The 27,404-nt window shown below is 38.7% G+C and overlaps 4 protein-coding genes across 12 annotated transcripts; 2 read left to right on the forward strand and 2 right to left on the reverse strand.

Moving 5' to 3' along the window:
• Nucleotides 1-1,692: 1,692 nt before the first annotated feature.
• On the reverse strand, nt 1,693-7,631 carry LOC135164082 (V-type proton ATPase 16 kDa proteolipid subunit c). The gene is made up of 3 exons (XM_064124116.1): nt 7,286-7,631; nt 4,834-5,023; nt 1,693-4,722 (listed from the first exon to the last, which is right to left on the reverse strand). Exons 1-3 carry the CDS (start codon nt 7,359-7,361, stop codon nt 4,515-4,517), a joined length of 474 nt encoding a protein of 157 aa, XP_063980186.1. The 5' UTR covers nt 7,362-7,631; the 3' UTR covers nt 1,693-4,514.
• Nucleotides 5,021-12,144, forward strand: LOC135164059 (periodic tryptophan protein 2 homolog). Of its 2 annotated transcripts, none has more exons than XM_064124073.1 (2): nt 5,021-5,194; nt 9,328-12,144. In XM_064124073.1, the coding sequence occupies exons 1-2, from the start codon at nt 5,126-5,128 to the stop codon at nt 12,079-12,081; spliced, it is 2,823 nt and encodes a 940-aa protein (XP_063980143.1). In that variant the 5' UTR covers nt 5,021-5,125; the 3' UTR covers nt 12,082-12,144. The 2 variants fall into 2 exon arrangements, with proteins under 2 accessions (XP_063980143.1, XP_063980144.1); XM_064124074.1 differs by lacking the exon at nt 5,021-5,194 and adding an exon at nt 8,697-8,953.
• LOC135164072 (glycine receptor subunit alpha-4) lies at nt 12,129-18,094 on the reverse strand. 4 transcript variants are annotated; one of them, XM_064124097.1, is made up of 10 exons: nt 17,848-18,094; nt 16,178-16,576; nt 15,751-16,085; nt 15,616-15,689; nt 15,407-15,506; nt 15,144-15,298; nt 14,808-14,963; nt 13,678-14,045; nt 12,632-12,769; nt 12,129-12,540 (listed from the first exon to the last, which is right to left on the reverse strand). In XM_064124097.1, the coding sequence occupies exons 3-10, from the start codon at nt 15,810-15,812 to the stop codon at nt 12,295-12,297; spliced, it is 1,299 nt and encodes a 432-aa protein (XP_063980167.1). In that variant the 5' UTR covers nt 15,813-16,085; nt 16,178-16,576; nt 17,848-18,094; the 3' UTR covers nt 12,129-12,294. The 4 variants fall into 4 exon arrangements, with proteins under 4 accessions (XP_063980167.1, XP_063980166.1, XP_063980170.1 ...); XM_064124096.1 differs by having other exon boundaries at nt 16,178-16,438; nt 17,581-18,094; XM_064124100.1 differs by lacking the exon at nt 17,848-18,094 and having other exon boundaries at nt 12,135-12,540; nt 15,805-16,085; nt 16,178-17,153.
• On the forward strand, nt 17,246-27,391 carry LOC135164078 (very long chain fatty acid elongase 4-like). Of its 5 annotated transcripts, none has more exons than XM_064124109.1 (7): nt 17,246-17,385; nt 24,606-24,687; nt 24,766-24,953; nt 25,017-25,097; nt 25,251-25,422; nt 25,614-25,891; nt 26,000-27,391. In XM_064124109.1, exons 2-7 carry the CDS (start codon nt 24,609-24,611, stop codon nt 26,132-26,134), a joined length of 933 nt encoding a protein of 310 aa, XP_063980179.1. In that variant the 5' UTR covers nt 17,246-17,385; nt 24,606-24,608; the 3' UTR covers nt 26,135-27,391. The 5 variants fall into 5 exon arrangements, with proteins under 5 accessions (XP_063980179.1, XP_063980178.1, XP_063980181.1 ...); XM_064124108.1 differs by lacking the exon at nt 17,246-17,385 and adding an exon at nt 22,494-22,750; XM_064124111.1 differs by lacking the exon at nt 17,246-17,385 and adding an exon at nt 22,509-22,555.
• The last annotated feature ends 13 nt before the right edge of the window (nt 27,392-27,404 follow it).

The raw sequence follows: 27,404 nt of genomic DNA on the forward strand, positions 1-27,404 counted from the left end.
CCAATAGGAATTATTTTATTTGTTTTTTTTTTATTAAGAAAAGTTCTACAGGAATTGGATTTTCTCAGTTTTTGGTTCATTCTTTTCCATATCAATTAGAAAATGAAGCACGAACTATCAAAAGCCCAATTCAATTGATTCTAACAGTAAAATATTCTTTATTGAACATTTCTATTTGCCAAAGTTGCATAGAAATTTCAATAGAAATTCGACAACGTTCTAGGGAATTCGTTAGGTTTTTCTTAATTTTTTTTGTACGCAACGCCTCATGAATTTGACAATTTACCGAGAAAAGAAGAACAATCGATGTATGAATAAAGTCAGTATTATTTCCAACGAATCCAAAACCTAATTGAATTTGTGGAAAAAATTGATTCGGACAGTAAATCGACAAAAAAAACATAATAAAATCAATAATGACATAAAATTAACACCATTTTGAAGTTTAAATGAAAATATGAATAATCCCTGGGATGACGTTTTATCTTATGACTCTTTGCGTGACAGACTGTCATTATTCCATGAAATTCTTTGTAAGCGAGTAGATCGTACTGATATAATTCTCCAAGTTTGAACAAAATCTCTGGCGTAAGTTGCAATGATGCGCGACGATAAGAGAAACAAATAGTTTACGGGAAATAAAATTGTTAATGAATCTCTCGACAAATTACAGGAACAGGATAAACAGTGAGGAAAATATTAAATGAAATTAAAATGAATGATGAAGAATAAAATGAGAAGACTACGAGAACAAGCCCTAGTGTTGCACCACTTACTCTCAGCCTTAATGTACATTTGATACGTATCCAGGCACGTGTATGTATATAGAATTACCACCACTAGAATTTCCCCAGCGTGTTAGTGATAAAAATTGAAATGAACAGAACATGAGAAACAGATATCATATTAACAATTTTTATCATTCAACTTATAGATTAGAGATGCTTTATTTTCATGTCAATCATTGAAATTGCCTCGACATCTCGTTGACTATGCATTCAATTAATCTCCAGTAATCTTTGTTATTAGTCTTGACATACCTCTGCTGTAATTTCTTCCATGGTAATCTGATATGAGAAGAAGAGACCAGTGAAATGTTTGAATATACATCTTGTGTAATCGTTTCACTTGACTATTCGAGTACCTTCTCGTTAAAAATATTAATTATTCCATGATAAATTGTTAGTTCTCACGAATTTTCCAGCATTCTCGACGTAAGAATCTCACTGCCAGTCCTCAGCAATTTTTAGAAATTTGAATAAAACGCTAAAAACGTTTACGAAAAAATTAAAAAATAAATAAATGTAGTTCGAAACTGTGGTTGGACTATAGGCATGTTGGTGATAAGGTGTTATCTATAGGTATATGCGGTGCATGTATTTGGTATAATTTTTACTTATGATTGATTGATTGATTTCAGGTTGAATTTTTTTATAGCGCTGTGTAATATTATTTCCAATGAAAAAAAAAAACAAATCTGAACATTTATGAGAGCATAACGAATACTATCAGTCACGTCAACGATTGATAACACAACTGTCGTCAATTAATTAATTAATTTGTAAACATGTAAAAGAATAATTGAGTGAAAATTTATGTGAAGATGGGCCTTATCAACACCTTCTCACCTCCCAAAGTTACTCACCTCCTCCAGATGCACATTAATTATGAAAAGGATATGAAAAATGGCAATTGTCCAAATTGAATTTTTATTAAACACGGTTTTTTGTTTTCTGTAACATCGAGGACGAATCATATAACATAAATAATTATTGATCAGTATCACTTTCAGCGCTCAACAATGAATCTACAAGTAACACTGGAAGATAGTATTTTTTTTCTTTTTCATTTTAAAAAGGGGGGGGTGGCGACGGCGTTTCTCTCCTCCCTCTATACCAGTGCTTCCTCATTTATATTCATCTACGAAATCGTTAATTATTTCTCATCTTAAATCACGCTCTATCGCTCACTCTCATCACTCTCTCATTCACAATTTCAGATAATTACTCCATTAGTCAATTTTTTTCATAGTTATTTGGATTTAAATCTTTCACACAACTACGCAAATTTGGTACAATAATACCGCATTCTAGTCTACCTTAATACGTGCAATTATAGCTTCAAGCATCAATGGTGGTATGTACATAACACGCGTACTATTGCAACTGATAAAATGTTTTTTTTAATTCCCTCCCAGCGTTATCTCATCAGCGAATACAATAGTTTCGTATAGCATTATTTCTCATTGACATTTTGAACGGTTAAAGGGGGGAGAGAGGAAATCGTCTGGATTGTGACATGATCTGCGTTGTTTCTACGTTTTTTTTGTGAATCGATCGGACGAGGGAACTACTCTCATTTCGGCGCAGAAAATTATCTTCTGGATGTTCTCAATTAAAAAAAAACTGTATTTCCCTGTGATTTTAGTCTTCATCTTCATTGCCATTTCTAGTCAAATAAATCCCATATATTCTTCCCTCCAACCGAATGTTGATCCGCCGCCGCGAGAATGTTCGAAAGAGCGTTTATTTTCTTAAATGTTTCACATTACGATTTATTTCGTTCCAGTCTGTCCCCAATATAGTTGCATTTTCAAGCGAGAACTTTGCAAACACTGTGATATGCATTCACTCGAGATAATTAATTATCCCGTTCCATTCATCATAATCAAACAGAAGTAATGAACATCTATCTAATCGAAATAGTGTTATTCTCGAATTGAGAAGCAAAGAGAAATCCCCTCCCTCGCCCGGAAATGCCTCTATACGTTGAGCTCGATGTTTTTGTTATCAGGTAATACAAGGAGATACTGCCACAGTCAATAAAACACGGTAAACGAGTTAACAGGTGATTCTTTCAATCGATTCATTCAATCTCGTGAGACTGTCCTCAATGGTTATGTTTGTTTTCCATTGGGTTATTTGTTTTTTTTTCCCGAGGATACTGGAGTCAGACAAAGCCAATTGCCAGCTCCCAGGCAATTAGCCCTGTGGACCCAGGGTAAATCTTCATTTTTGGTATTACTGAAACAATTCCCTGCGTACCCGCCACCATGGACTCAACGAACTTATTATGGAATGTACAAATTGTTACATTTTGTTTTTCATTATTATTTCATTTTAACATTTATTCGCCTCACGAGGCCATTCTCAGGGCCTCATACACCTCAATTTCGATATTAATGTGCCATTGGTTCATCTTCTGGCGCATCATCACGTGTGTTTAATTATTATCTTTACATTCCTGGATATTTGTGGATGGTGAGCAGAATTGATGCTGGCCATTGCAACAATTCTTGGCTTTTACGACTATTTAGCTTCTATGAATCACCGAACATTCGTCATTACTCTTTTTTTTTATTTCCAAGAGAGTCGACTTCTCGTGAAGATTCATTGAAAAATTTCGTCGTTAATGCAATCAAGTTCAAGCAGCCCCCAATGAAATTGACTTAATACTATCGAGTATCAATCTTATATATTTTTTTCAATTCATTAAAATTTCCGGATCAGTTCATACGCAAAGTTCCCGCTATCAGAAATCCATTCCTCACGATGCATTCCTCCCTTGCGCATTGATGCGTAGGCGTTCGATAATTAATAATTAATTCCAAAAATTCAAAACAGAACTTTTTTAATGTACAAATGTTATTATGCTGATGGAGAATTTTCATCTGATTCTGAAATGTCGTTTGTTCGCGTCCAGTTCAACGCGTTATTCTCACTTTTATGGTGACATCAAATTTAAAAATGATTTTTCATCGCTCACATTGATCCACAGAACACCATACGCCGCTTATTATTATTTCCCACTGATTTTTTTGCATAATACAGTAATTGTGCTAAGTATTTCTCGTTAATGAATAGAACCGCATTTTTAATGGTATTTTCATTCATTTTTTTTTATAATCTTTATACACTGAGTAGAGCCGATTAATTTAATTGATAATTCAATGTCAAACTATACTATAAAATGATTACTATACAATGAAAGAGAAAGGTTTGTCTTCGGCGTGGAAAATCAAGAATAGTGTTTTTTTTTTCATGGTTTGTGTGCCTTCATTCTCGCTATGTACATCTCTGCTCATTCGTGTTTGCATACTGTTGTGAATTATTTTCAATCATCTCGCACTATTTTTCATTATCCATAGCTCAATTACAGCCGACTGTTGCACGCACATTTTTGTTATGGGAGAAACAGGATTCAAATTGTTGTCTGTCACGTTTTTTGTTTCGTTAGTTTTGTCTTTAAAATTTTCAAATTAATCTTGATATTTAACAATGATGAGATTACAAGGTTCTGTGATGCTTGATGGTGGGTACAATATGCAGAAATGTGACTTCTTTTAAGTAAAACGTCGAAATATGTTGCAATATTTATTTAGTTTCTTTAGGGAGCGTTGGTTTTTTTTTTATATCAATTTTGTTCTTGAATGGCAGGCAATAGTATCTTGTTATTCCTGCCTCGACTGTTTCAGTGAATTCGTTTAATTGCAATTTGTTTTCTTCCGAATTTGTTTAATTCTTGGCGTAGAGGAAGATGGCAACGATGAGACCATAGAGACCCAATACCTCGGCGAAGATGAGAATCAGAATCATTCCAACGAAAAGACGTGGTTGTTGGGCTGTACCTCTTACACCGGCATCACCCACGATGCCAATCGCAAAGCCGGCTGCCAGCCCTGAGAAACCGACTGCCAGACCAGCACCCAGATGAACGAAACCCCTAGAATATTCAAGAGTAAGTACTGCATTACATCCCGGCCATTTGATAAATTTCAACGAATTCTTATTTCCCAATCTCCTCCCCGTATCCATTAACTGCTCCACAACTTACTTGTACAGAGGATATTGGTCAGGTGGCTGTATAGATCCAGCAATGAGTACAGCTACGACTAATCCATAAATGGCAATGATACCCGCCATGACAACGGGAATGATGGATTTCATGATGAGCTCAGGCCTCATTACGGACATAGCTGCAATACCTGTGCCAGACTTTGCTGTACCATATGCCGCTCCGAGAGCTGAAAACAAAAACACAATGAAAAGGATAAACACCAATCAATACCTATCCTCCCGTCATCTACGCTAAATCCGATTTGTCTGAGGAGGAATTGTGACGTCGTATGAGGGGTTCTCCCACGGCGTTAATTCCTAAATTTAACGCTGGAAAATGGATTTCTGGGTTATATTACGTGAGTAAATAATCGTCATCAGTACCTAGGTGAGCATTAGTATAGCCTTATCAGTGGTGTCACATGATAGGTGAGTGATGGGTAAATAAAATATTTCACTCCTTACCCTCACATAATTATTAATTTACGAGACTGAACAACGAAATGAAGAATCATAGGAATTTTAGGGGTGTAAAGGAGAAACATGATTTACGCGAATCAAGGGCTGACCAAGTATTTTTAGATCATGTAGTACCGAAATTTGGAGACAGGTCTTTGGAAATTGAAGGGCTTGCCCCACAAATCTTTCATAATCGACCATTAATTCCTAAATATTAATGGCATGCTAATGAGTTTGCACTAACTGCAAATTATTTGAAGACCTCAGATACTTAAACTCCAAACTTCAGCCCTTGACAGTTGATATATCGACACCAGGGAGGAATGTAAAATATTATTCATAACTCCCGGAAACATGAGCTATGTTCCCTCTCTCCCATTCACTCCTCACGTGCGTGATTATTGATCAGCTGGTTTCGCCGGGGTCCCAGAGTCCTCCAACTCTCGACAAAAAAAAACCTCTTGAAGAGAATATCGCGACGGGAAACAATAGAGGAAGTATTTCCTCTTTATTTCCATCCAAGTATGTCGATCGATTCGCCCTTTAATTCCAAACTCAATGAAAATAAACGAGGGAACCCCATGGCCGGGGGCCCAGCCCACAAGTCACATGAGTCTCACGTTGGCAGTCACATGACAGTCATGTAAGAATCGTGGAGGCGTGGCACAGAGCTATGCTCCATGTGTCCATCAATCAATCGAATCGCTAAAAATCTGGAAAATCAGTTTCCTTTGTCATTCTAATGGCAAGAATCACCAAGAACACAAGTTGTGAGGATTTTTGGCCAGTCACCAGACATGACTGCCTTCTCTGATATATGTGTGTGTGTGTGTGCGAATGCGCAGAGAGCCGAGACAGGCGCGTTGTGAATTTCCAACGGGAGAGTTTACTGGCTGGCCCATTTGGCCGTCGATCAAGATTCTCCCTCGCGTCTTCAACTGACAATTTTTCATTTCCAATTACTGATTTTTTTTTATAATGAGCTGCATGATCTTTCTCCTGGGGCATCAGCGGGGGTTTCAGTAGGACTTGGATAATTGTCTGGGAGTCAGGACTGGCTGGAGTTGCTGGAGGAACGAATGTAGGGATTCGTATTGATCTCCTCACGATAGGGACGTTCAAGGGAAGCCGCTGCGCGTCACCAATTCAGTCTTTGGTATTTGATGATCGATCGCCGAAAATTCCACCTTTCGTTCCGAGCGGATGAAGAGGGAGAGGGACTCATTGGCTTCTAAAATTTGTAATGTTTTTTTGTGAATATTTTCACGGACAATTAGATGGTGCTCGTGAACCAGACTGATCGAGGTCAGCGTTACGAAATAATCGAGGTAGAAAATCAACGGTGGAGCACAAGTTTCACTCGTCCTGCTAGCACATTTTTTTTTCTTCAATTATTACGAAACATTAAGTATTTTGTCCCGGGGAGGGCCCATTGTCAGTCGAGAGCAGCTGAAATAAATGGATTTCAAGTAGAATGAAGGGTTTATCAATCGTTTGAGATAATAAATACTCTTCCCTTTGAGATTTTCCATTCGTTAGCAAGTATAACTTGGTATAAAGCAATTGAGGAGAGTCTAAATTGATTCGAAGGAGAAAAAAAAATGCTCAGGAAAGAGGAAATAATCACGAGATGGCGCGGTTGGAGCACTTCATCCCTACCCAGCTGCAAAAGCCTACTGATTAACAAGAGAATCATCGATCCGTGGAGTTTTCCTTATCTCGGAATGATTTTAGCGAAGAAAATGATAAAAGGTGGAAAATGGCGTGCTCATTGAGCATGAAGACACTTCTGTTATTCCGAAATGATATATACTCCTCATTACCGCCCCCTCTCCGGCCACTAGTGGCTGTAGTGAACCTCTCGGGGAGGAGTGAAAATACCAAATGGCTAATGAAAATTGTATTTTCGGAGTGGCTGTGGTTGTTGGCCCCCGAATGAATGGAGCCTGAAATAAAAATACATGCGAATAGTTGTGGACAGGAGGACTTACCGGAGAAAATAATGGCAGAGGCGACGCCCATAACTCCAAAGAAAGGCCCGTAGACGGGATGCTCTTCGTCTAGCATTTTTTTGTTATTTCGTTGAGTTAGCGCGAACACGGAAACAAACCCCCTAGTTTACCGATTATTAATTTTAGGAGCTTTTTTTTTCTAAAGCTTATTTGGATGTAGACGAGTATTTACAAGTTGTCGGGGGGTAGGGAGGAATTATTTTAGATTGAAACACGAAAGGCCCGTTAACTGCTCTTGGCGATGAATCAATCCTCGCGCACTCACTTCACTAAACTAGTGGCACTGTCAAATGAGGGCCTACTGGGTACGGTGGCGGCGGGTCATGTGATGAGTGACGAGTTAAGGTGGAAGTGACCGTACAGCAGACCCGTGACCGAGACTTCGGCCTTTCATTGGGTAGTGCATGGAGAGCTACAGGGGAAGGACCAATGGCGCGAGCCGTTTCATCTCATATGACCTGACGTCAGAGGTACTTGTAGCTCTACCGGCCGGAAGACGGCGTACCACGTTATCACTCTCATTTCCGGTATTGACGAGCGCGTGACCAATAATTTTCGCGATATTTTCCACATTCCGATCATTAAATCCCCGAAAATTCATTCATTCTCTGGAGTATTGTTTTTTGAAGTATTTTCGGTCGCTTAGCGAAATTGCGGGATTTTTTTGGGAGGAGATCTTTTTGATTTTGTATCGACGTGCCCCCATTCGAAGATGGTGAGAGTCGAGAGAGTGAGCGCAGCCTAAACCTTCATAAATTTGCAATCTTTTATTTTATCAATTTAATAAACATATTTCTGGTGCTGATTGATGTTGGATTTTGTGAGGATCACAGGCTGTGGGTTAAGAGGCCTTGTTAAGAGATAGAGATGATCATTTGATTCCTTTTTAAAAAATTCAAATTGGACAGGGGCGTTTTCGAGCGCGTGACCAATAATTCTAGACTAATTTATGAAATTCTAATTATTAAATACGCTTTGAAGAGTAGTTTATATCATCTCAGGATTTTTAGCGGCTTAATGGAATATTTCACTTGCTGCAAAAGCTTTCAATGCTTTTTTAATAAATTTTTATATTATTGAAGCTCACATGGGCGTTTCTGGACCCCAACAACTCGTGACTCAATTTTTTTTTCATTCTCCATTTTCCCGAGGATTAGATAAAAATTTGAGTATGTGAATTTCAATTATTGATTGATTAATTGATTCAATCTCGTGCGATTACAGCTTTCCATTATTTGAGGTCAATATCTTCGTTAGATAAAATACGGTAGGTGATTATCATTGGCCTTGGATCCCCCTCTCGTTCCCCCAATTACTATTGCATCGGATGTTATGCAATAGATCGGTCTATCGTGAGGAAGATCCAACTGTGCACATTATCTCGTAATCCTTTGCAATGAATAATCATTTGATTTGTTCACACGATTGGAATAAACACTGATATCTCTAGATGTACGAAATTCGGACTTTAAATATTGCCGCCAAGGGCTATGGTGAACGCAACCGGAAGTTAACACTTCTCCATTGAAATGTCAAGCACGCATGGCACACTGCGTGCTCTTCGTTGAGTTTTTATAGTTGAAAATATAAATATTGTTAATACCTGTATTCATGGAGTAATCGAGCAAGATGAAATTCGCATACAAGGTAAAATATCGTCCATTTTCTGATACATTCACTTTTCATGGCTGACATTGTGATTTCAACAAATGTTTACATACACTCTTTCTAACCTCTTCTCAGAAAGAAAATATTGGCAATTATTTATACGAAGGGATGGAAAAGCCTCGGGGTTTAAAGATTATTCTTGTATTTTTTTTACTTGAATATTTATTTTGCAAGATTTAAGGAAAACTGGGACAAAATGGGTTCTTTTTTAGCTGCTAGACATTGTCAACAATTAACTTTATTGCACACCAAGTAGTTCAAGAGCCTGATAAAGCTGAAACATTGTTTGCCTATTTATTTAATTCACCATGATCTTCAGGATAATTTTAAATGATTAATTATTTTATTCACAGTTCAGCAATCTCCTCGGTACAGTGTACCGAAAAGGAGATATAATATTCTCTCCTGATGGGGCCTCTGTCGTCAGTCCTGTTGGAAACAGAATCAGTGTATTCGATTTGAAAAACAATAAATCGACTACACTGCCAGTAGAATCAAGATTCAATTTCACTGCTATTGATTTATCTCCCAATGGGAATATACTCATTGCTGTCAATGAAGAGGGAGAGGCGCATATCATTAGCATGATCAGTAAAATGAGCATTCACAAGCACAGGTTTAAACGGCCTGTGAGGTGTGTTAAATTCTCACCCGATGGGAAACACTTTGCAGTGTGCAAGGAGAATAGAGTCTTTATTTTCAACGCCCCATACCTTGAATCTGGTGAATTCAATCCCTTCGTCATGGAGCGAGTGTTTTCGGGGCCAGTGGACGATACGACAGTGCTTTGCTGGTCTTTTGACTCAAAAATTCTCGCGGTGGGTTCTAAGGACACGACAACAAAACTCTACAGCCTCGAAAAATTTGCAAACTTCAGGTATTGCTCCCTGGGCGGTCACTCCGAGGAGATTGTCTCCTGTTTCTTTGAGAAAAGTTCCTATGACCTGACAACGATTAGCAAAAATGGTCACCTCTGTGTGTGGGAGTGTTCCCTAGAGCCAGAGGATCTCGTCATTTATGAGCCCCCGATCAAACGAGAAAAACCAAGAGAAGACAGTGACAGTGAGGACGACGTCGATCTGGAGAAGGCCCTCGAGAAAACCGACAAGCAAAAAAAGAAAATACCGCAGTCAGCAGAATCTCAAGAGAACGACGACGATTCTTCTGCCAGTGAGAAAGACAAAATAAAGAAATTCATATTCAAAAGACTGGCAAGACATTATTTAGCGGATGAGCCCAGGAAATCCGACAGAGCAGCGATCCTGACAGCAGCTGCTTACCACCCAAACACTAAGATCCTCGTTACAGGGTTTAGCAATGGGAGTTTCTTTCTTCATGAGATGCCAGAAGTCAGTATGATCCATTCTCTCAGCATCTCCAACCAGTGCATATCAACTATCGCTCTAAATACAACAGGTGATTGGATTGCTTTGGGATGTGCCAAACTGGGTCAGCTCCTCGTCTGGGAGTGGCAGAGTGAGACTTACGCCATGAAGCAGCAGGGCCATAGCAACTCCATGAACACGTTGGCCTACAGTCCCGATGGTCAGTACCTAATCACTGGAGGAGACGATGGAAAAGTGAAGCTCTGGAACACTCTGAGTGGATTCTGTACAGTTACCTTCTCCGAGCACACATCCTCAATCTCCCACGTTTTGTTCAGCCATAACAGGAAGTTTATCGTATCAGGATCGCTGGATGGAACAGCTCGAGCTTACGACCTCATTCGTTACAGAAACTTCAAGACATTCACATCCCCAAGACCCGTTCAGTTCTCGTGCCTGGCTCTTGACTCTAGCGATGAATTCTTAGCAGCTGGAGGGCAGGATGTGTTCGACATCTACCTCTGGAGTGTAAAGCTGGGAACTCTGTTGGAGATACTCAGTGGACACGAGGGCCCTGTCTCTAGTCTAGCCTTCAACCCCAGTCCTGCTAGTACTGCCATGGCGTCCGTCTCCTGGGACAAGACTCTGAAGCTGTGGAATGCCATTGAGAGTGGATCCACTCATGAGACCATTCAGTTAACTGCGGATGGTTTGTGTGTAGTTTATAAACCCAATGGGGAGGAGGTTGCTGTTGCCACTTTGGATGGACAGATATCGTTCTTCGATTGCAAAACATCAGATCAGACAGGGAGTATCGAAGGGAGGAAGGACTTGGGAAGTGGACGAGCGGAGACGGATCTTATCACTGCCAAGAAAAATCTCGCGGGGAAGGCCTTCACGACATTATGCTACAGCGCTGATGGTGCCTGTATTCTCGCTGGTGGACTCTCTAAGAACGTCTGTATTTACAATGTCAAGGAGACGGTGCTTGTCAAAAAATTCCAGATAACTCAGAATCGATCGTTCGATGCTGTTGATGATTTTATCAACAGACGTAAAATGACGGAGTTTGGAAATCTTGCACTGGTGGAGGAGCGAGAGGAGAGGGAGGGAGGACATGTCGCACTCAGGTTACCTGGAGTGAGGAGTGGGGACATGGCTAGTAGGAGTGTGAAACCAGAAGTCAGGGTCTTCAGTCTCCAGTTTTCGCCTACTGGGCAGGCATGGGCTGCTGCCACCACTGAAGGACTTCTGATTTATTCGCTGGACGTTGGATTGGTCTTCGATCCCTTTGAACTCGAGATGGGGATAACAACAGAGAGTGTGGTGGAGACTCTCGAAGATGGGGAGTACGCGAAAGCTCTTATGATGGCATTGAGACTGAATGAGAAGGACTTGATCAGGAGAGTTGTTGAGAATGTTCCTTATGGGGATGTGGAGTTGACGGTTGTCAGTGTTTCACAGGTTTACATTGAGAAACTACTGAAGTTTATCGCTGTTGAACTGGAGGGAACCAGGCATATTCATTTTTATTTGATATGGATAGAGATTATTCTTACAAGGGTAGGACACAAAATTAATTCCCCACTTCAAATGCCGGTTCTGTTGACCCTGCAGAAGAACATGCAGCAGAAGTATGATGACCTTAGTAAGATCTGTGATTTCAATCAATATACGATGAGTTTTATCAAGAAAAGAGGGGAGCTGAAAGGGCCGGTTCAGAATGGAGGCGGTAGTGATGGAGATTCGGACCTGTCTGGCGAGGAAATGGAAATTGATTGATTTTGTACAAAATTGTTTTTTTTTAAAGAATTAAATATGAACTTTCTCTTAGCTTAAAAAAAATCCCAATTCTCTTATTTTTGTTCTTCTAATTGTCATAACTCCGGAACAAATTCACCAATTGAGTTCTTCGAAAAACATATATTTCAGGTCATCAATAATGCAACGAGTTATTCGCATTTCCAACAAATTCAATAGTCATTCAGCGAAAATTCAGGGCACTTTCTTTTTTAGAAGAACTATGGGCCAGTACAGAATAATAAACAATAAAAATAGTGCTGGAAAGATAATTCGACTGTATCCATCAATCTTTCGTGACAATGTTTTTTTCGGTCTGGTGAGACCCTCGGGATCGAGCCAAGCTGTTTGCAATAGATGTTTGCTTCCTGCTCTCGTTTTCCTCGGCTGCGGTGCGAATACAGAGTCGTAATCCCAGACTGAAGGACTCGAGGCCAGTCTCTGAAAAGAGATACATAATATTCAAATTTATGGAAAATAATACTCGTAATGGTTTTCGTGTTAACAACGAGGAAAGAATTGGTAATTTTACAGTTGTCAATTGACGATGGTAATTAACAGCTGTTTCTGCCGACTGTTGACGCCTCAAGTCCAAAACCTTGACCACAACGAATTCACTCAGGGAGGCGAAGACGAACACCATGCATCCAGCCATCCATAAATCAAGGGCCTGAGATCAAAGAAATCTGTTTCCAACACTTCATTGATCATAAACCGATAAAAATCCCTCAATTTTTCACATATTTACTTCCATTCCCAGGTATTGACATCTGTCATTTAAAAATTTTTGTTTATATTGTTTTGGGATTCTTTTTCATAAATTTCACGGTTGATTGAGTTATCTACAACCGAATAATGTAGGGCCTGGAAAAAAATAATGTGTTTTGACACTTTGTCACACATTTACGACGAGACTCCCTTCATTTTTCACGAGCTTTGCTACTGCCTCCGGTTATTTATATGTTTTAGCTTTCTCATTTACCAGTTTGACAGTTGACTAATGTCTCAGACGTCAGATTGCTGATGACATTTTGATCAATTTGTACAGGCCGGATATCCAGCTGTTCATAAGCGTGAAAACTGTTATGAGAACTCTATCTCCTCTAGTTTTGACTCTATTCTATAGCCCGATAAGACGTTAATGTGAGTTTCAAAGACTGTCGTAAACCCGGAAGTGAAAATTCGATGTTTCTTTCTATACTTCCTTATTATTCCTCAATTTTTATTGATCCATAATTTGTTGGCACTTGCATGCCTCGGTTTTTAAGCGATGGTATTGTAACCATTTGATTAGCGAGAAAGTTTACCCCTCGGACTGAAGGAAGTACAAGAATTACCAATGTTGCGAATGTTTTTGCTTCCATTCCTCTCGTCTTTCGTCTTTTATGTTGTACCGTTATACTCCATTATTTTCTACACATTTCACTATTTTACGTTCCCATCGTGTGATTTTTGAATTCTCTTCGACAATTTTGACAGCTCGTGATTGATATCGTAATACTTGTAAAGCTATTGATGCCGGCGGGATCGACATCACAGACACGGAATTTCTCCCAGAGGCATTGAGATGATACTTACTTTCACATAAGCAACAGGCGGAATATCAGTCTTTAACCCAGTGAACATCGTTACCAAGGTGAGCATACTCGTAACCAGAAGTGTCACCCGACCTGGTATAGCATCGAGACCCAGCCAGAAGCTGAACCACGACAGCATTACAACCAGACTTGACGGTGCAAATGTCTGGATCAAGTGATGCCCAATCTGTCTCTCAAATTTGAAGAAGACGATGAGTCTTGAGAACTTTCCATTCTTCTCCGGCACGTGATTCGTCTCCTCCGATAATCGCGGTTTGCCAAAGTCGTACTGGAGGAGCTTCAGCTCCGGGTTCACCGTGACACCATCGTCATCCCACCGGAGGCGTAATTTCTGACTGTTGTAAGAGACTTTGAGGAAATTATACGTTTATCAATCTGTCCATCACAGCGTCAGGGGAGATTTTTCGGGAGTTGATCTGGCCAACTTAACGGGACTTGTGAAACATGGTGCGATAATTTTTCAATCGACATTTATTGGCGATAATGCGGACTTTGAAAATTTCACCTACAATATTTACTGCTGTGAGAACTTTTTCGATCAAATATTTTCCTTTCTCCGGTTTAATATTGTCGTATTATTTTGGATGTGGGAACAGTTTTCGAAAAACTCTCAGACGAGAATGTGGAGAATTTGGAAAATTAATCACGATAAAAAAAACTTTCAAAATTCTATGCGAGGAGAAAAATCTGTTAATAATTACCCGGGAATTTTTCCATTAGGGTTTTTTATCTTAACTCTCCTTGAAATATTTCGGTGAAATTGCACGTGAAAAGTGTCGATTCTCCGTTAGTCTTACTTCGGTTTATGGATCAAATATAGAGCCATCAATGTCTCATTAGAATTGATTTAATCATTGTTTTGAGGGAATACTAATGAAAAAAAACCAGTTGATTCGCGGACTAAGGGCTTCTAGCGACATTAACTGGGACGTTGGCAGTAATCATTGATGGAGGAAGATCTTTTCTCTCCTATGTAATTTTATTGACTGTGAAGCCAACGACACCCTAATTTATTCGGTTTATAATTTATTCCCCTTTTTTCGATGTACCATGTGCCGTTAAGTCTATTCGAACCCACTCAGATTTATGATGTCATCCTCAACCACTCACAGCTCTCGATGTATATGGGACACACTTGTATGTCCATGGGGTACAGTTGAAATTCCATTTGACAGGCAACAATTGCATGCATCCGTGCTGCGTATCTCACTGTTTTGTTCCTGAACAGCGTCACCGATGAGAATTTGTGGGTCAGGGTGGCGATCTCTGAAAGAACGAGCCATTCACATTTTTCGAAACGCAAACGAATAACAGTTTCATAGGAGAACCTGGCCAATTTAGTGAAAAAAATTCTTTCGCCAGATTTTTCTATGAAATATTTTCGCACATGTATGAGTATGGTGGATTCAAGCCGGCAAAACTCTCTACGAATGGAAAAAAATATACCAGCAATTTTGGAATTTAAAAAATAGGGATCCGGTTGCCAAAGGTTGTCGAAAAATTCCGGTGGAAGGGTGACGTAATCATCGCCTTCCTCGAATATATCCTCCGGTATATTGAGACGGGATTCCATCCAACTTTGTCGAATAAACATGTCCACTCTGCCACATAAAATCTCATTAAATGTGAAGCTCATTAATAAATCAAGAGTTCAAGGTAATTTTTTGACCCGCGAATGCCTGTGATTATCAATTTTTGTTCATACACACCGAAAATCCATATCCTCAACATTGATGGAATTTATGTCTACGATGAAGAGATTGAAGTCGACAACCACTGGACCACCTTTCGCCACAGACGGTCGAATTTCTGCAATGAGTCAGGAAAAGAAATTAGTACAACCAATATCCGATAATTGTGAATTGGTTATCAAAAATAATTATTCTGTAAAGAAAATTCATGAGGTGTTCAAACAAACCTTTGATATAATCTTTAGGGAGTACAACTTCCGGCCTGACAGTAGAGTTTTTCTTGTTGCTCGCATTGTAGAGTCTATCGCATTGAATAAAAAAATAATCAACTAAAAACGGAAATTGAAATGAATGCGAATTACCTGGCGGATTCGACTCCACAGTATGAATACACAAGGAATAAGAACACTACGTACCAACTCATCCCACTATTCGACAAGAGCCGAATGAGGAAAAAGTCAGAGTGAAGTTATCAGGTAATGTCAAGATGATGCTGCCGCCAATCAATTAATCAGCCAAATTGAAGACAATCACATTCAATTGACATAATTTGATCCAGGTATCAATTAAAATCCAACATGCGCAGTACTTCCAGCAGCTCGTGAAATATTCACTCATTAAGACGCACATAAAATAACGAGTGATATTTTATTTATCCAAAATCCTCAGGATTAACGGGAATAGCGAGACAAGTGGCCTTGATCGATAAAAAAATAAAAGGAAGAGTAAATCTGGGAGAATGAAGGACTTTTTCTTTCTCTTTTTATGTTGATACTCTTCGAACGGTACCTGCGCTACATCCAACGACCTCAATCCTGCGACCTCCTTGTGTTGCTTCTCCGCGTCATTCAAAAGATGCCAGGGGACCAACGAGTACCCTTTGCCATCTCCAACACCTTTTTCTCATTAATACTAAGTATCTCAATCTATTGTTCACAGTTTGTTACAGTTTTTTATCGACATGAGTTCGATTTCTGGTAGCAAAATTAATTATTTGCATATTATATATAAGAAGTGTCAGTAACAACCACTGGACCACCTGAACATAAACTATAATTTTTTTCTAAAGTCTCAAAGTGTTTTTTAGAGTCCGAAATTTGCATTAAAAGTTATGGGGAAGTGTCCGGATGGTGGGTATTAAATGGGGGTCAAATGATGGCTCCGATGTTGGACTAGAAAATAATTTTTCTGCAACATAATAGAGATTGGTACAGTTACTCGTGTTTTACATCTCCTTTGTATCCCCCTGTGTATTCCCAGGCGGTCTGTCAGACTGTGTCAAAGACCTTTGCCATACTCTTTCACCCCCCAGCGGTTCAGAGTGAAAGGAGCACTCGGCAGTTTTCCACTTGGAGCTTTTTTTTATTCTCATGCCCATTTGGCCGCTCAAGTTCAGAGACTGCGACGATCATTTGAACATATTTGCGTGAAAATTTTGAGAGAAATCAATCATCGGATCGAGAAGAATGGATTGAACGAAGGCTAATTGGAAAGTACATGCGCTTTCTCGTTTATGTCGACCACTTGCTCATTTTGCCCATCAAAATGTCACTAATAATACTCAGACCAGGTGAGTTTTGGTGTAATACGCTGTAAATGAATGTAGGACATGTTCGGGAGCGAGGAGTCATCTCAACACTTTATGATCGTCATTCTGTGCCCGATTAGTAGGTTCTAGGCGAAATTTAATCGGAGAAAAGAAGCTGTAAATGCTGGTGGTATGAGGGGTGGAGAAAACGAGAGAAAATGGACGCTCCTTGCTAGGGGAAATATTGATTTCAGTTATGGCGACCGGCCGGCGCCCGTAAGCTTCACATTTTCGTGTTAGTCATCCCGGTGTTTTGTGGAGCTGGATTATGGAGGTCAAGAAATGTGTGAAGGATTCGTAATACTGTCGTTAACTATTTAGAAGTCAGTGTTCAGTTTATTTTACTCAGGGATCAGTAGACTTCATTCGCTTTTCCATCCTGAGATTAACCACGAAATAGAGGACAGAGGTATGTGGTTTCATTTATCCAGGATTTATCACTGAATACCTCCATATCGTGATTGAGGGCTCTTCGCAGGGAGAAATGACACTGTATATTATTTAAAAATATCAATATTTGTGTCTACGAGGTTAGAAAGTGCAAATATTTATTGACTGATCCTTAACATCTCGTGAACTGTGATAAAAAAAATTCCAAGTATACCGGAAGTTAAACCGTTTCAATAAAGTAGAGCAATAGTGACAAATAAGGCTGGTCATTCTGGTGTAGGCGAATTTTTGTTGTTCCTGAAATCTCAGCCACTTTCACTCTGTACAAAAGTCCGTGAACTTCGGTATTTTGTTGAATATAACCTCCCTCCAGTCTGTAACGATTCCATCGAAAAATGGGTCTATGAAGTCATTAAAATTCATGGATTTTACGAGTCTTAAAAAATGCTCGTTAGTGCCTCAAAACGGCGATCACAATCACCAAGAAATTCACGTCTTCATGTAGAGAATCGTTGAGAGCCTTTATTAATATTCATTCTGGGAAGAGATGTACGAATGGCTCGTAGTGAGGAAATAACAAATTTGGGTGATTAATTTCTCCCTCGGATAGATCTCATTGATGTAGTAGAGAACGCTTGCACTTTCTAAGCATCTCGTTGCACTTGAGAAACTTCACTTTCGCTGGGAATGTCGTTGCCAGTTCGCTCATAAACACATTCGTATATTGATTTGAGGGTTAACCAATCATAGAAATTTTCATTATAACCTCTTCTGGGGAGCGGATCGAGTACGAGACATACCATATTTCTTTTATTCGCGATTTTCGCTTATCATCATCAGTGACGAATCTCCCAGTGATTAATTAATCGATTGATGAATTAATACTGCCGGTAATCTTCAACGGTCGCAAAAAAAATATGATACAGGAAAGAGAATATTTATATGAAAATTAATGGGGGCATATTTATTATTGATATTTTTGCTGAAGAATAATGACAATACAAAGAGAATGAAAACTCATATAAAGAACTTCGCACAATAAGTGATGAATATTTATTATAAAAAATTAATGTGAATTTATTGATGAAGTCAGTAAAGAAATGTATAGCAATAAAAAATGACTTCAGAATTGGAGACTGAATGGGAGCAGATTTTTTGGCGGTTGATCTCTGTACATTCTCCGCAATGAATCATCAATTTATTATTTCGTTGTAGACAACAGGTAAATAATTTTTTTGCATATTCCCAGAATATGAAAAATATAAAGTATTACACGAGAATAGGGAATTCGAAAAGTGGATAACAATAAATAATAATGATTTACAGTGAAATAAACCCCAGGAAGAAATTTATCATTAATATCCGCGTATATTCTCACCGATCAGTAATCCCACTAGACATTGACCTCGAAAGTGAGGTGATTTGCCTCAGCGAGCTGCATCGAGCCTGGAAGAAAGTGCAATAAGCCGACGAGTAACGTGAGATTGACGTCTTTATGTACTCATATTCACCAACAAACAAATGGGAAAAACCCAGCGGTCATACCACATCAATTGCCCAAGAGCACATGAAAGGATCTTTATTTTCAGGGAATCTGCACATCATAATTGTTTACACAAATAGGAATTATCAATGAGGATATTGTGAGCATGTGTCTCATTCATTCGTCTGGATGAAGTGACTTTGTAGTTCTCTTGTACTGCGTTTGTTGTCGGATAAGAGGTATTTGTAGAAAGCGAAACCTCACCAATGTACTCGCCTATTTGATCCACACACTCAACGAGTTATCACTCGAGGTGTACCTATCCACTCGGGCTTGGGTTCTGTTAGTGAAACCAGTCGGAAGTCGAGTTTCCTTATGCTCGATATGTATTTTTTTTTTCTCTCTACGTCAGGTATTTTTGCATTATCGGTTTCAAGACCATAATTCAGATTGTACTGTTAACAGCGGAGTAATGTGGGTGATGAACTTCAATTTTTATTTCTTTATGGTATTTTCACTAATTCGGTTGTTTGTTAATGCACTGAGAAAAAGAATCTCTTGGCAAATTTAACATTCAGCTGGATTTCTTGTATTTTAATATTTTGTATCCTCATTACATTCCGTAAAGTGCAAGAGAGGCTTTAGAAAACTTTACGTTGGATTTTTTAAGAGGATAATTTTTGCTGAATGCTCCTGTCTTTTGCTCCAAATGATGGAGAAACTGGGAAATTTAAACTTTACTAGGAAAGGGTGCGCACTCACTTCGTGTAAGATTAGCTCGTGATTTATGGATATGACTTTTGATCATTATGTATTCATTTATCCATTAAAACGTAGTTAATGTTCAATTTTATTATTCTCAGATTTGACAAAAAATGTGAGAAACGATCTTTGAAAAATTTTACGATGAAAATTCACGTTATACGGTTTATAAAATAATGTGCATTTAACGGTGAAACTAGCCCCATTATCCAGTGTGGAATTATTACCTTTTGCGAAGAACTATAGATCAAATTTCATGTCAATTCTTTATTAAAAAATAGGTAAAATATTTTCCGTTAGCAATATACTGTGCCACGCCTATACGTTACTTTAGAATATTTACAGTAAATCTTAGTCTACGCGTAAACATAATTTGAAATATTCTCAAGTCTCTACTGACCAAAGAAATTCCAGCTATTTTGCAATAAAGAACATAAAAAATAATATGTCATTCAATTGAATACGGTGTCTTCACTTCTAATGAAGAAGCGGAGCAAGAGTACTTTTTGTGCTATTTTGTAATTCAATGAATTGTTTTCTTGAATGACTCGCTAATTCTCAGGATGATGAAATAAAATGTTTATTGGGTGAAAGGACGATAGCACTCTCTATTAAAACAGCTTTTCCCTTCGTTTCATACTCGTTGATTATAGACTACCGGTGGATGGCTGGAGATAGGTATGAGATGAAACCTCGGATCGCATGCTAACGGTTCCTCAGCTATGGTTTCTGCACATTGTATCATCGTTGGCTGGTTTCATTCACTTATGAAATTTGACTGTAAAAAATTCTACCGAATTGGAGACTCGATGAGTCTTGGGGCATCTAGGTGTGAGTTGTCCACGAAATTTTGCGCGTACCAAAGTCTTACGTCAGTGAATGAGGACTCTGTACCCAAAACCTGAGAAAGCCAGTCAAGTCTACAAGTATGGTTCATTCTAGGAACAGTTGCATAAGTCGCGAGGGTAAATAAAACGTTTGGACTTGGCAAATATTTCATTTTCTTTTATTCGCTGTTTGCGTATTTTTCGCCTCTTAATTCTTGGCATGTAATATCTTAAGGAGAAAATCAAATAGTCCTTTTCCGGGATGAGAAAAAAAATTGTGGAGAGCCGCTCTCGACTTTGGAATTGGTGTTTTATAGTTGAATAAACACTTGATGCCTTTCTTCGCCAGTTTTACAGGCATTTCATTGAATTTTTTTTTGTTTACTAGGGAAATGCGGACGCACAATGTTGTGTACGGGAAAAGTTGATCACTTAGAGAAGTTTATCAAAATGGGAGTTCGGTTATGAGAATATTTAATTGGAATTGTTATAAATGTCGTCATTGTCGTCTCTGTCTCTCTTCTGCCTTTTGTCGTTCTTTTGCTTCTAAATCGAAGTCGTCTTGTCAATATTTGGGTTCATCAATTTATTGAAAAACCAATAGAATTATCTCAATAAAGTTGTGCTAGAGAGGATGCTAAGTTTCAATTTAAATAAAATAAAAATACAAAGGAAGTCAATATGGTTATAAAAATTAATGATGAGCATAAATATTGACGACCAACTGAAACACTCTAAAATTGGTGGTTTACGCCTGAATAAATACTTGACGCCTTCTCCCGCTCATTCCCCTCTCATTTTTGGTTGAATCACTGCATGAACGAGGAGAACAAGGGCCTCGAAATAATTGAGACATAAAAAAATTAACTGATAAAACAATTACAAAATTACCGACTAAATTTCAACGAGGAAATACTCCGGGACATTCCACGTGTCATGTAAATTGGAGTGCAAAGAGCAACGTCAACACTTGCCCATCATATTTCCACCTACCTTTGACTAGTCAAACGCCTGCGATGACGATAACTGAAAAATAAAGAGGCCATAAAATTCCTGTTTGTGCATCGATCGCTCCTGAATTTTCGAGAATGAAAAACTGGATATCAACTGGAGAGAGTAACTCTGGAGTTGTGACACGATGTTGGAGGACTGCGCCACTGACCGAGACCGTGGCCTGACGGTCCATCGGCGAAAAAAGAAGAAATAAATAAAAATAAAAATGGGAAGACAAAATCGGCATACGTCGAAAGTCCGCCCGAGGCGATACTCATCCTCCAGCCAATTAATACTGTTTATTCGGGAGGGGTCAGTGACCTCAGGTGTATAAATTCCCCCGCTTCCCCCTTCCCAGTGGCTTCTGAGATTGACCAGTGGAGCATGACAATTTGAAATTCCTCAGAAAATTCAATCAATCGAACTTCTCTATTTCCCTCATTGTATCGCCCACAGAGCGAATAAACGAGTTGAGATTGGAGTATCACCAGTTGTGCCCCACCCTCATTTCCCCCCCAAAATTGGGTCCATCCAACGGTACAACAGGTTTTGTTGAAGATAGTCTGACCCTTCGAATACCCTCACTTAAACTTCTGCACTATCTTTCATTAAAAAATTATTGTTACAACTATAAAATGAAAAAAAAACATCTCATGACTCAGCGAAATCTAAATATTTTTCATAGCTTTGAAACGGGAAATAGGAATACTAACTCTTGTCAGCAAATGGGGACACCCATCGACACTCGCTACACCATCCTCCTGGGGATATAAAATAATGGGTATAATAATAATAATAATAATAATAATAATAATAATAATGATAATAATAATAATAATGGTGGGGATGAGAAATGCGGTTTGCGTTTTATCTCCCGTAAATATTCCCTGCGATGATCAAGGAACGAGTAGGGATAGAGAATTTCTCAAAAGTGTCGTGAAAATGTGGAAAGGAAGGGATGGCAAATGGTTAGGCACCGCGGATATCCCTCTATCCCCACGTGCATATCGTATTGGCCCCGTTCTACCTGTGGTACGCCTACCAATATTGGCTGAGACGCGTGGTGAGGCTAAAGTTATAAAGACCACTGGACTGTCCCGTTCAGAGACGCTGGCACTTTCGTGGTAAGACGTCGTCGTCTCGGCCATCCGACGACGTTATTTTTCAAATTTTTTTTTATTGCCATCACACCCCCAGTCCAATTGGAAAGTTACCGTCATGTGTTTTTAGATAGAATTGTGTGTTTTTTTTTGTTTTCGCCTTTTTTGGTTCAAACTGAAGACTTTGTTTTTGCTCAATACTTTTGAATTTTAGTTGAGGTAAGTTTGGGTGCTCTTTAATTAGTGATTTTTATTTTATGGGGTGTGAAGACATGTGTGCCAACAGAAATTCATTCAACAGGTTTCGCATGCATTTGTTTATGAGTTTATGGGAACGAGAGTGAAATCCTTAGGTATAGATACTTCTTGAAATGATGAAGTTATGAGGAGAATGCCTTTTTTAATTTTTATTTCCATCCCCCAGTCCCATTGGAAAGTGCAAAAAGTCAGACGTTTCAGCCAGCTCGGGGGCTTTTTGAACTTTTCGTATTGAACTGGCAAATCTCGTTAATTTCAATTTAGAGAAATTTTCAGGCGGGGTAAACGCTGCTTTTTTTTATTAGTTCTTTTGATTTTATGGGGTGTAAAAATACGTGTGACAACACGAGTAAATTCACCGCGTTTCACATGCACTCGTTTATTATTTTACTGCAACGAGAGTGAAATTCTCGAGCATAAACCTCTCTTAATTTGATACTCGGGGAAAAATCAAACGTCAGTGAAAGTTGGGATATAAGTGTAAACAGCGGGCTGGGCTGGAGTCCTTCATGTGGAAAAACTCGATCTTGTGATAGAGGAAAAAGAGCGGATTGCCATTCGACCTAGTAGAGAAACCGCTGCGATAGTCAGGCAGTTTTTCTGTAACTGGCGTTAAGGATGGACAAACATTTTTTTCACTTTGGTAGAGACTAGCTATTTCTAGTCATTGAGTTTGAGATTAAATAATTGTTTTAACAATTCAAAATTGAAATTTCCACTGAGACTTGGAAAGTTTAATTAAACGGAGCTCAATCGACGGCTTAAATTTTCGGCCGGAAGATTGCCGCATCATTTCACTGGATAAAAAATAGCACAAGTAGTTGAATATTGCTAATTGTTGTATCCGCGATGCGTCAGGTGCAGTCAAACCTCATGACTTATTTATTATTCTTTATTTGCGGGGAGGGCGGAAATTGGCGGTGGAATGTGTTTCCTGTATGAAGTGATTTTTTAAGTTCCAGTTGATTTCCGAACATTCTCCCCAATGAATAATCAATTGATGAATAAGCGCATAAATACATGCCAAATGATTTATCAATGATTTGAAAAATAGGAAAACTTTAAACAGTGGGACATTTGCTGAGAAAAATGAATAGTCAACGAGTACAATGTTTACCATTGAATGACCCTCGTTGTTGGGAATTAGTGAATACAATGTTGATGTTTCTAATTTGTGCAATGGACGATTATTGTTTATTATTACTCGGAAATTGTTGGTGTCACGCGGTCGACTTTAAATGAGTTTATTTTTAATGACAAAGTGAAAATGCACGATATGTGCTGTACACAAGTGGTTAAGCTGCTCCAGGAGAACGTTTTATTCGCAATTGTGATGGGACGTTTAGTGGGTGAAAATATTATCGAAGTGGTATAACTTGAAATGTAAAATCTAACGGATCATAATTGACATTCTTACGAACTTTCATGAAGACATGAAAGCTCATGCCATCACAATGTGAGAAACCCACGGTCTCCTCGGCCTCTGTGCGTGTCATTAGTTCGAATCATAGAGAGAGGGAGAGAGAACGAAGAAATAAAAACGATAATTGTTGGGGAATTTTCGCTTTGCGATGGTGAAGTGCAAATGCCTCAAGGCTCTCCACGATAAGGAATAAGGAATAAGGAATGGTCAAGTCATATTTACTAATCATTGGGGACAGTCGTGCTGAGGATAGTTGAACGTATTTTCTTTCCATTATTTATGTTTATTCTGGTATTTTTTACCGGGAATTGTTTTGCTGCTTCGTCATCATTAATTTAGGAGAATATTTGTCGTTAAATAATTGCTCATCTTTTTACCCTTGTGTGATTCTAGGTGATGGCGGGCCTTATTAATTCCACGTCGACCTTCTTAGGTAGTGCGTACGACTACTACCTCTGGACCCTCTCACTGGCAGGTAAATACTTTTATTCTAGTGCTTTTGCTCAGTCCTTCATTTTGCCAAAAAACATTATACAATTTTCTGTTTTTGAAGACGACAGAACAAGAGGATGGTTACTAGTAGATTCTCCCACTCCAACCCTTCTCTACACTATGGTCTATTTATTCATAGTGTGGGCAGGACCAAAAATCATGAAAAATAGAAAAGCATTTAAACTGACATGGCTCCTGGTACCCTACAATTTCGCCATGGCGGTCCTCAACGGGTACATCGCAGTTCAGGTACTAATCTAGCTTTACCTCAGGATAAACAACAGGAGGACTAAGTACCAATTTTTTTTTCAGTTGTTTATAGCGTCGACTAAATTGAGGTACAGCTACGTGTGCCAGCCGATAAGGAATACGTGGAGAGCCGAGGAGCTTCAGGTATCGTGAATTGAATATTACTCGCGCTTTCTTCCTTTCATTGATTTATAGATTTAATGGTTTTGATATCTATTCCATACATAATTGTATGTATTCTTATGTATCTGCAGAGAATTGCACCTGCTATAATTTGTTTTTAAATTTTTTTTGAAGATCGCCAACGCTGTTTGGTGGTACTACTTCAGTAAACTCCTAGAGTTCTGCGACACCTTCTTCTTTATATTGAGAAAGAAGGACAATCAACTTAGCTTCCTCCATGTATATCACCACTCCACAATGTTTTCATTATGGTGGATTGGAATAAAATGGGTTCCCAGTGGTTCGAGTAAGTAGTAAATAAAACGTTTAGCTCGATGATTCGTTGCGTGCTAGGCATTTTACCGATAAGCTCCTATTATCTAACTCATACGGTTGTTTGGTTCTGGAAATATTTGAACCGATAGAAAAATTACGCCAACCTCGTATCAGAGAAATTACAGGAGATAATGTGTTTGTCTTTTCTTTTCCTTGTTTTAGCGTTCTTACCAGCCATGGTCAACAGCTTTATCCACGTGCTCATGTACTCATATTATGGTCTCGCAGCTTTCGGCCCATCGGTCGCAAAGTACCTCTGGTGGAAGAAGTACTTGACTATTCTTCAGCTCATTCAATTCACAAGTGCTTTAATTCTTGGCGTCAATGGAATTAGAAATGGATGCGATTTTCCACTTTGGATGCAATATGCTCTCGTCATTTACATGGTTTCTTTCATTGTGCTGTTTGGCAATTTCTATGCCAAGGCCTATATTGCCAAGGTACAATTGCATTCATTGAATTCATCTTTTTGGAAAACTCGGAAGGACCACTTTAAAAAAACTCACATTCCGCAGACTAATTTCTACTGTTTTTTTTTATTTTCTCAGGGTAAGCAGGTGTACGCAAACCGACAAAATGCAGCACTGAAGAAAAAAAAATTGGCTGACGAAGAGACAACGAGCAAAGTGAATGGACGACACAACGGTGTATCCAATGGCGTTACTTCGAAGAAGATCCAGTGAAGAAATAACGTAGTCATTCTAAGCATTTTATTCATTTGTCATCAAAAAAGCCTCAAACGAATCAAGTGACTGAGGTAGCCCGTGGAGACGGCACTTTTTCTTTATGCTTATGTTCTTTATTTTTTTGTCACCGTTGTCTGTTCACCACGAGGGCCCACCGCGCAAGTCATCCTCGTTCCCAATGAGTCTACATTCGAGTCCAGCTCCAATCATTTCTGTTTTCCTTATTTCCTTGTTTTTTTTCTTTCTCCTGGTTTCTGTTTTCTCGTCACCCTGAAGTGAGAAATAGAATAATAGGTTGCAAAAATTTGTGTATATATTATGTAGGTAGAGTATCCGGGGGAGGGAGGTCGATGAGGGAAAATTAAACAAACATGGAGTCAATTATTTCTTGCTTCATGGTGATATGTTTTTTCTTGTTTTTACGGCATGAAGAATAAAAGAAATGATTAATTTAAGCTCCGCTCGGTATGAGCGATTTAGTGGATGGTTGAAGAATAATTTATTGTCTTAGATTAATGCTGATTTGCGCAGAAAAAAAAATGATACAACCGTGAAATCGAATCCACTACAGGACGTGGTGAGAGTCGAGTCTGTATTTATTACAAAAAAAGCGAATACCTCGTAATTTTTTTATGTCTACTTCAAAATCAGGTGTTAAGGCGTTTGAGGACAATGTGTGCTTCTCATGTCTCACTGCCATAATCGAATTTCCGGAAATTCATGAACCAGAGTAGTTGAAAAATAATATTTTGAGGAATACTTAGAAGAAAACGCCACCAATGTCTACGTGATTCATTAGCGAAAGCTGAATTGACTCATCAGGAGCCCCAGTCTTACCCCGATTTTTCTACGAAAAACATTAATTGAATAATGATGAATAAGGAATTCACGAAATGTGTACAAATACCAGGGACTACAATATAAGATTTCGCAATGTTCGATCGTGTATTGAGTCGCAGTAGATAAAGACAGTGTGGATGAAATCCCAATAATCTGCCATTAATGGGCACAAATAATACAAGTAGATTGTACAAATTAGTATCTTGTCATGTTTATTTTCATTCAGGTAGTTATAAAAACATGATTTTATCATTACTTCTGAACATAATCTCGGTCAATTATCAAATGAAAAATGAAACACTTTTATTGAATTACTGTCTTGTGTGTATTTCCACATATATATTTTTCCAAACTGAAAATGAAATCTTAGGCAATAAAATATTGTTATGTTTATCATTGCAATTGTCGAATGTATGTAATTGTTGAA

This window comes from Diachasmimorpha longicaudata, chromosome 6 (assembly GCF_034640455.1).
Source record: "Diachasmimorpha longicaudata isolate KC_UGA_2023 chromosome 6, iyDiaLong2, whole genome shotgun sequence".
Lineage (NCBI taxonomy): Eukaryota > Metazoa > Arthropoda > Insecta > Hymenoptera > Braconidae > Diachasmimorpha > Diachasmimorpha longicaudata.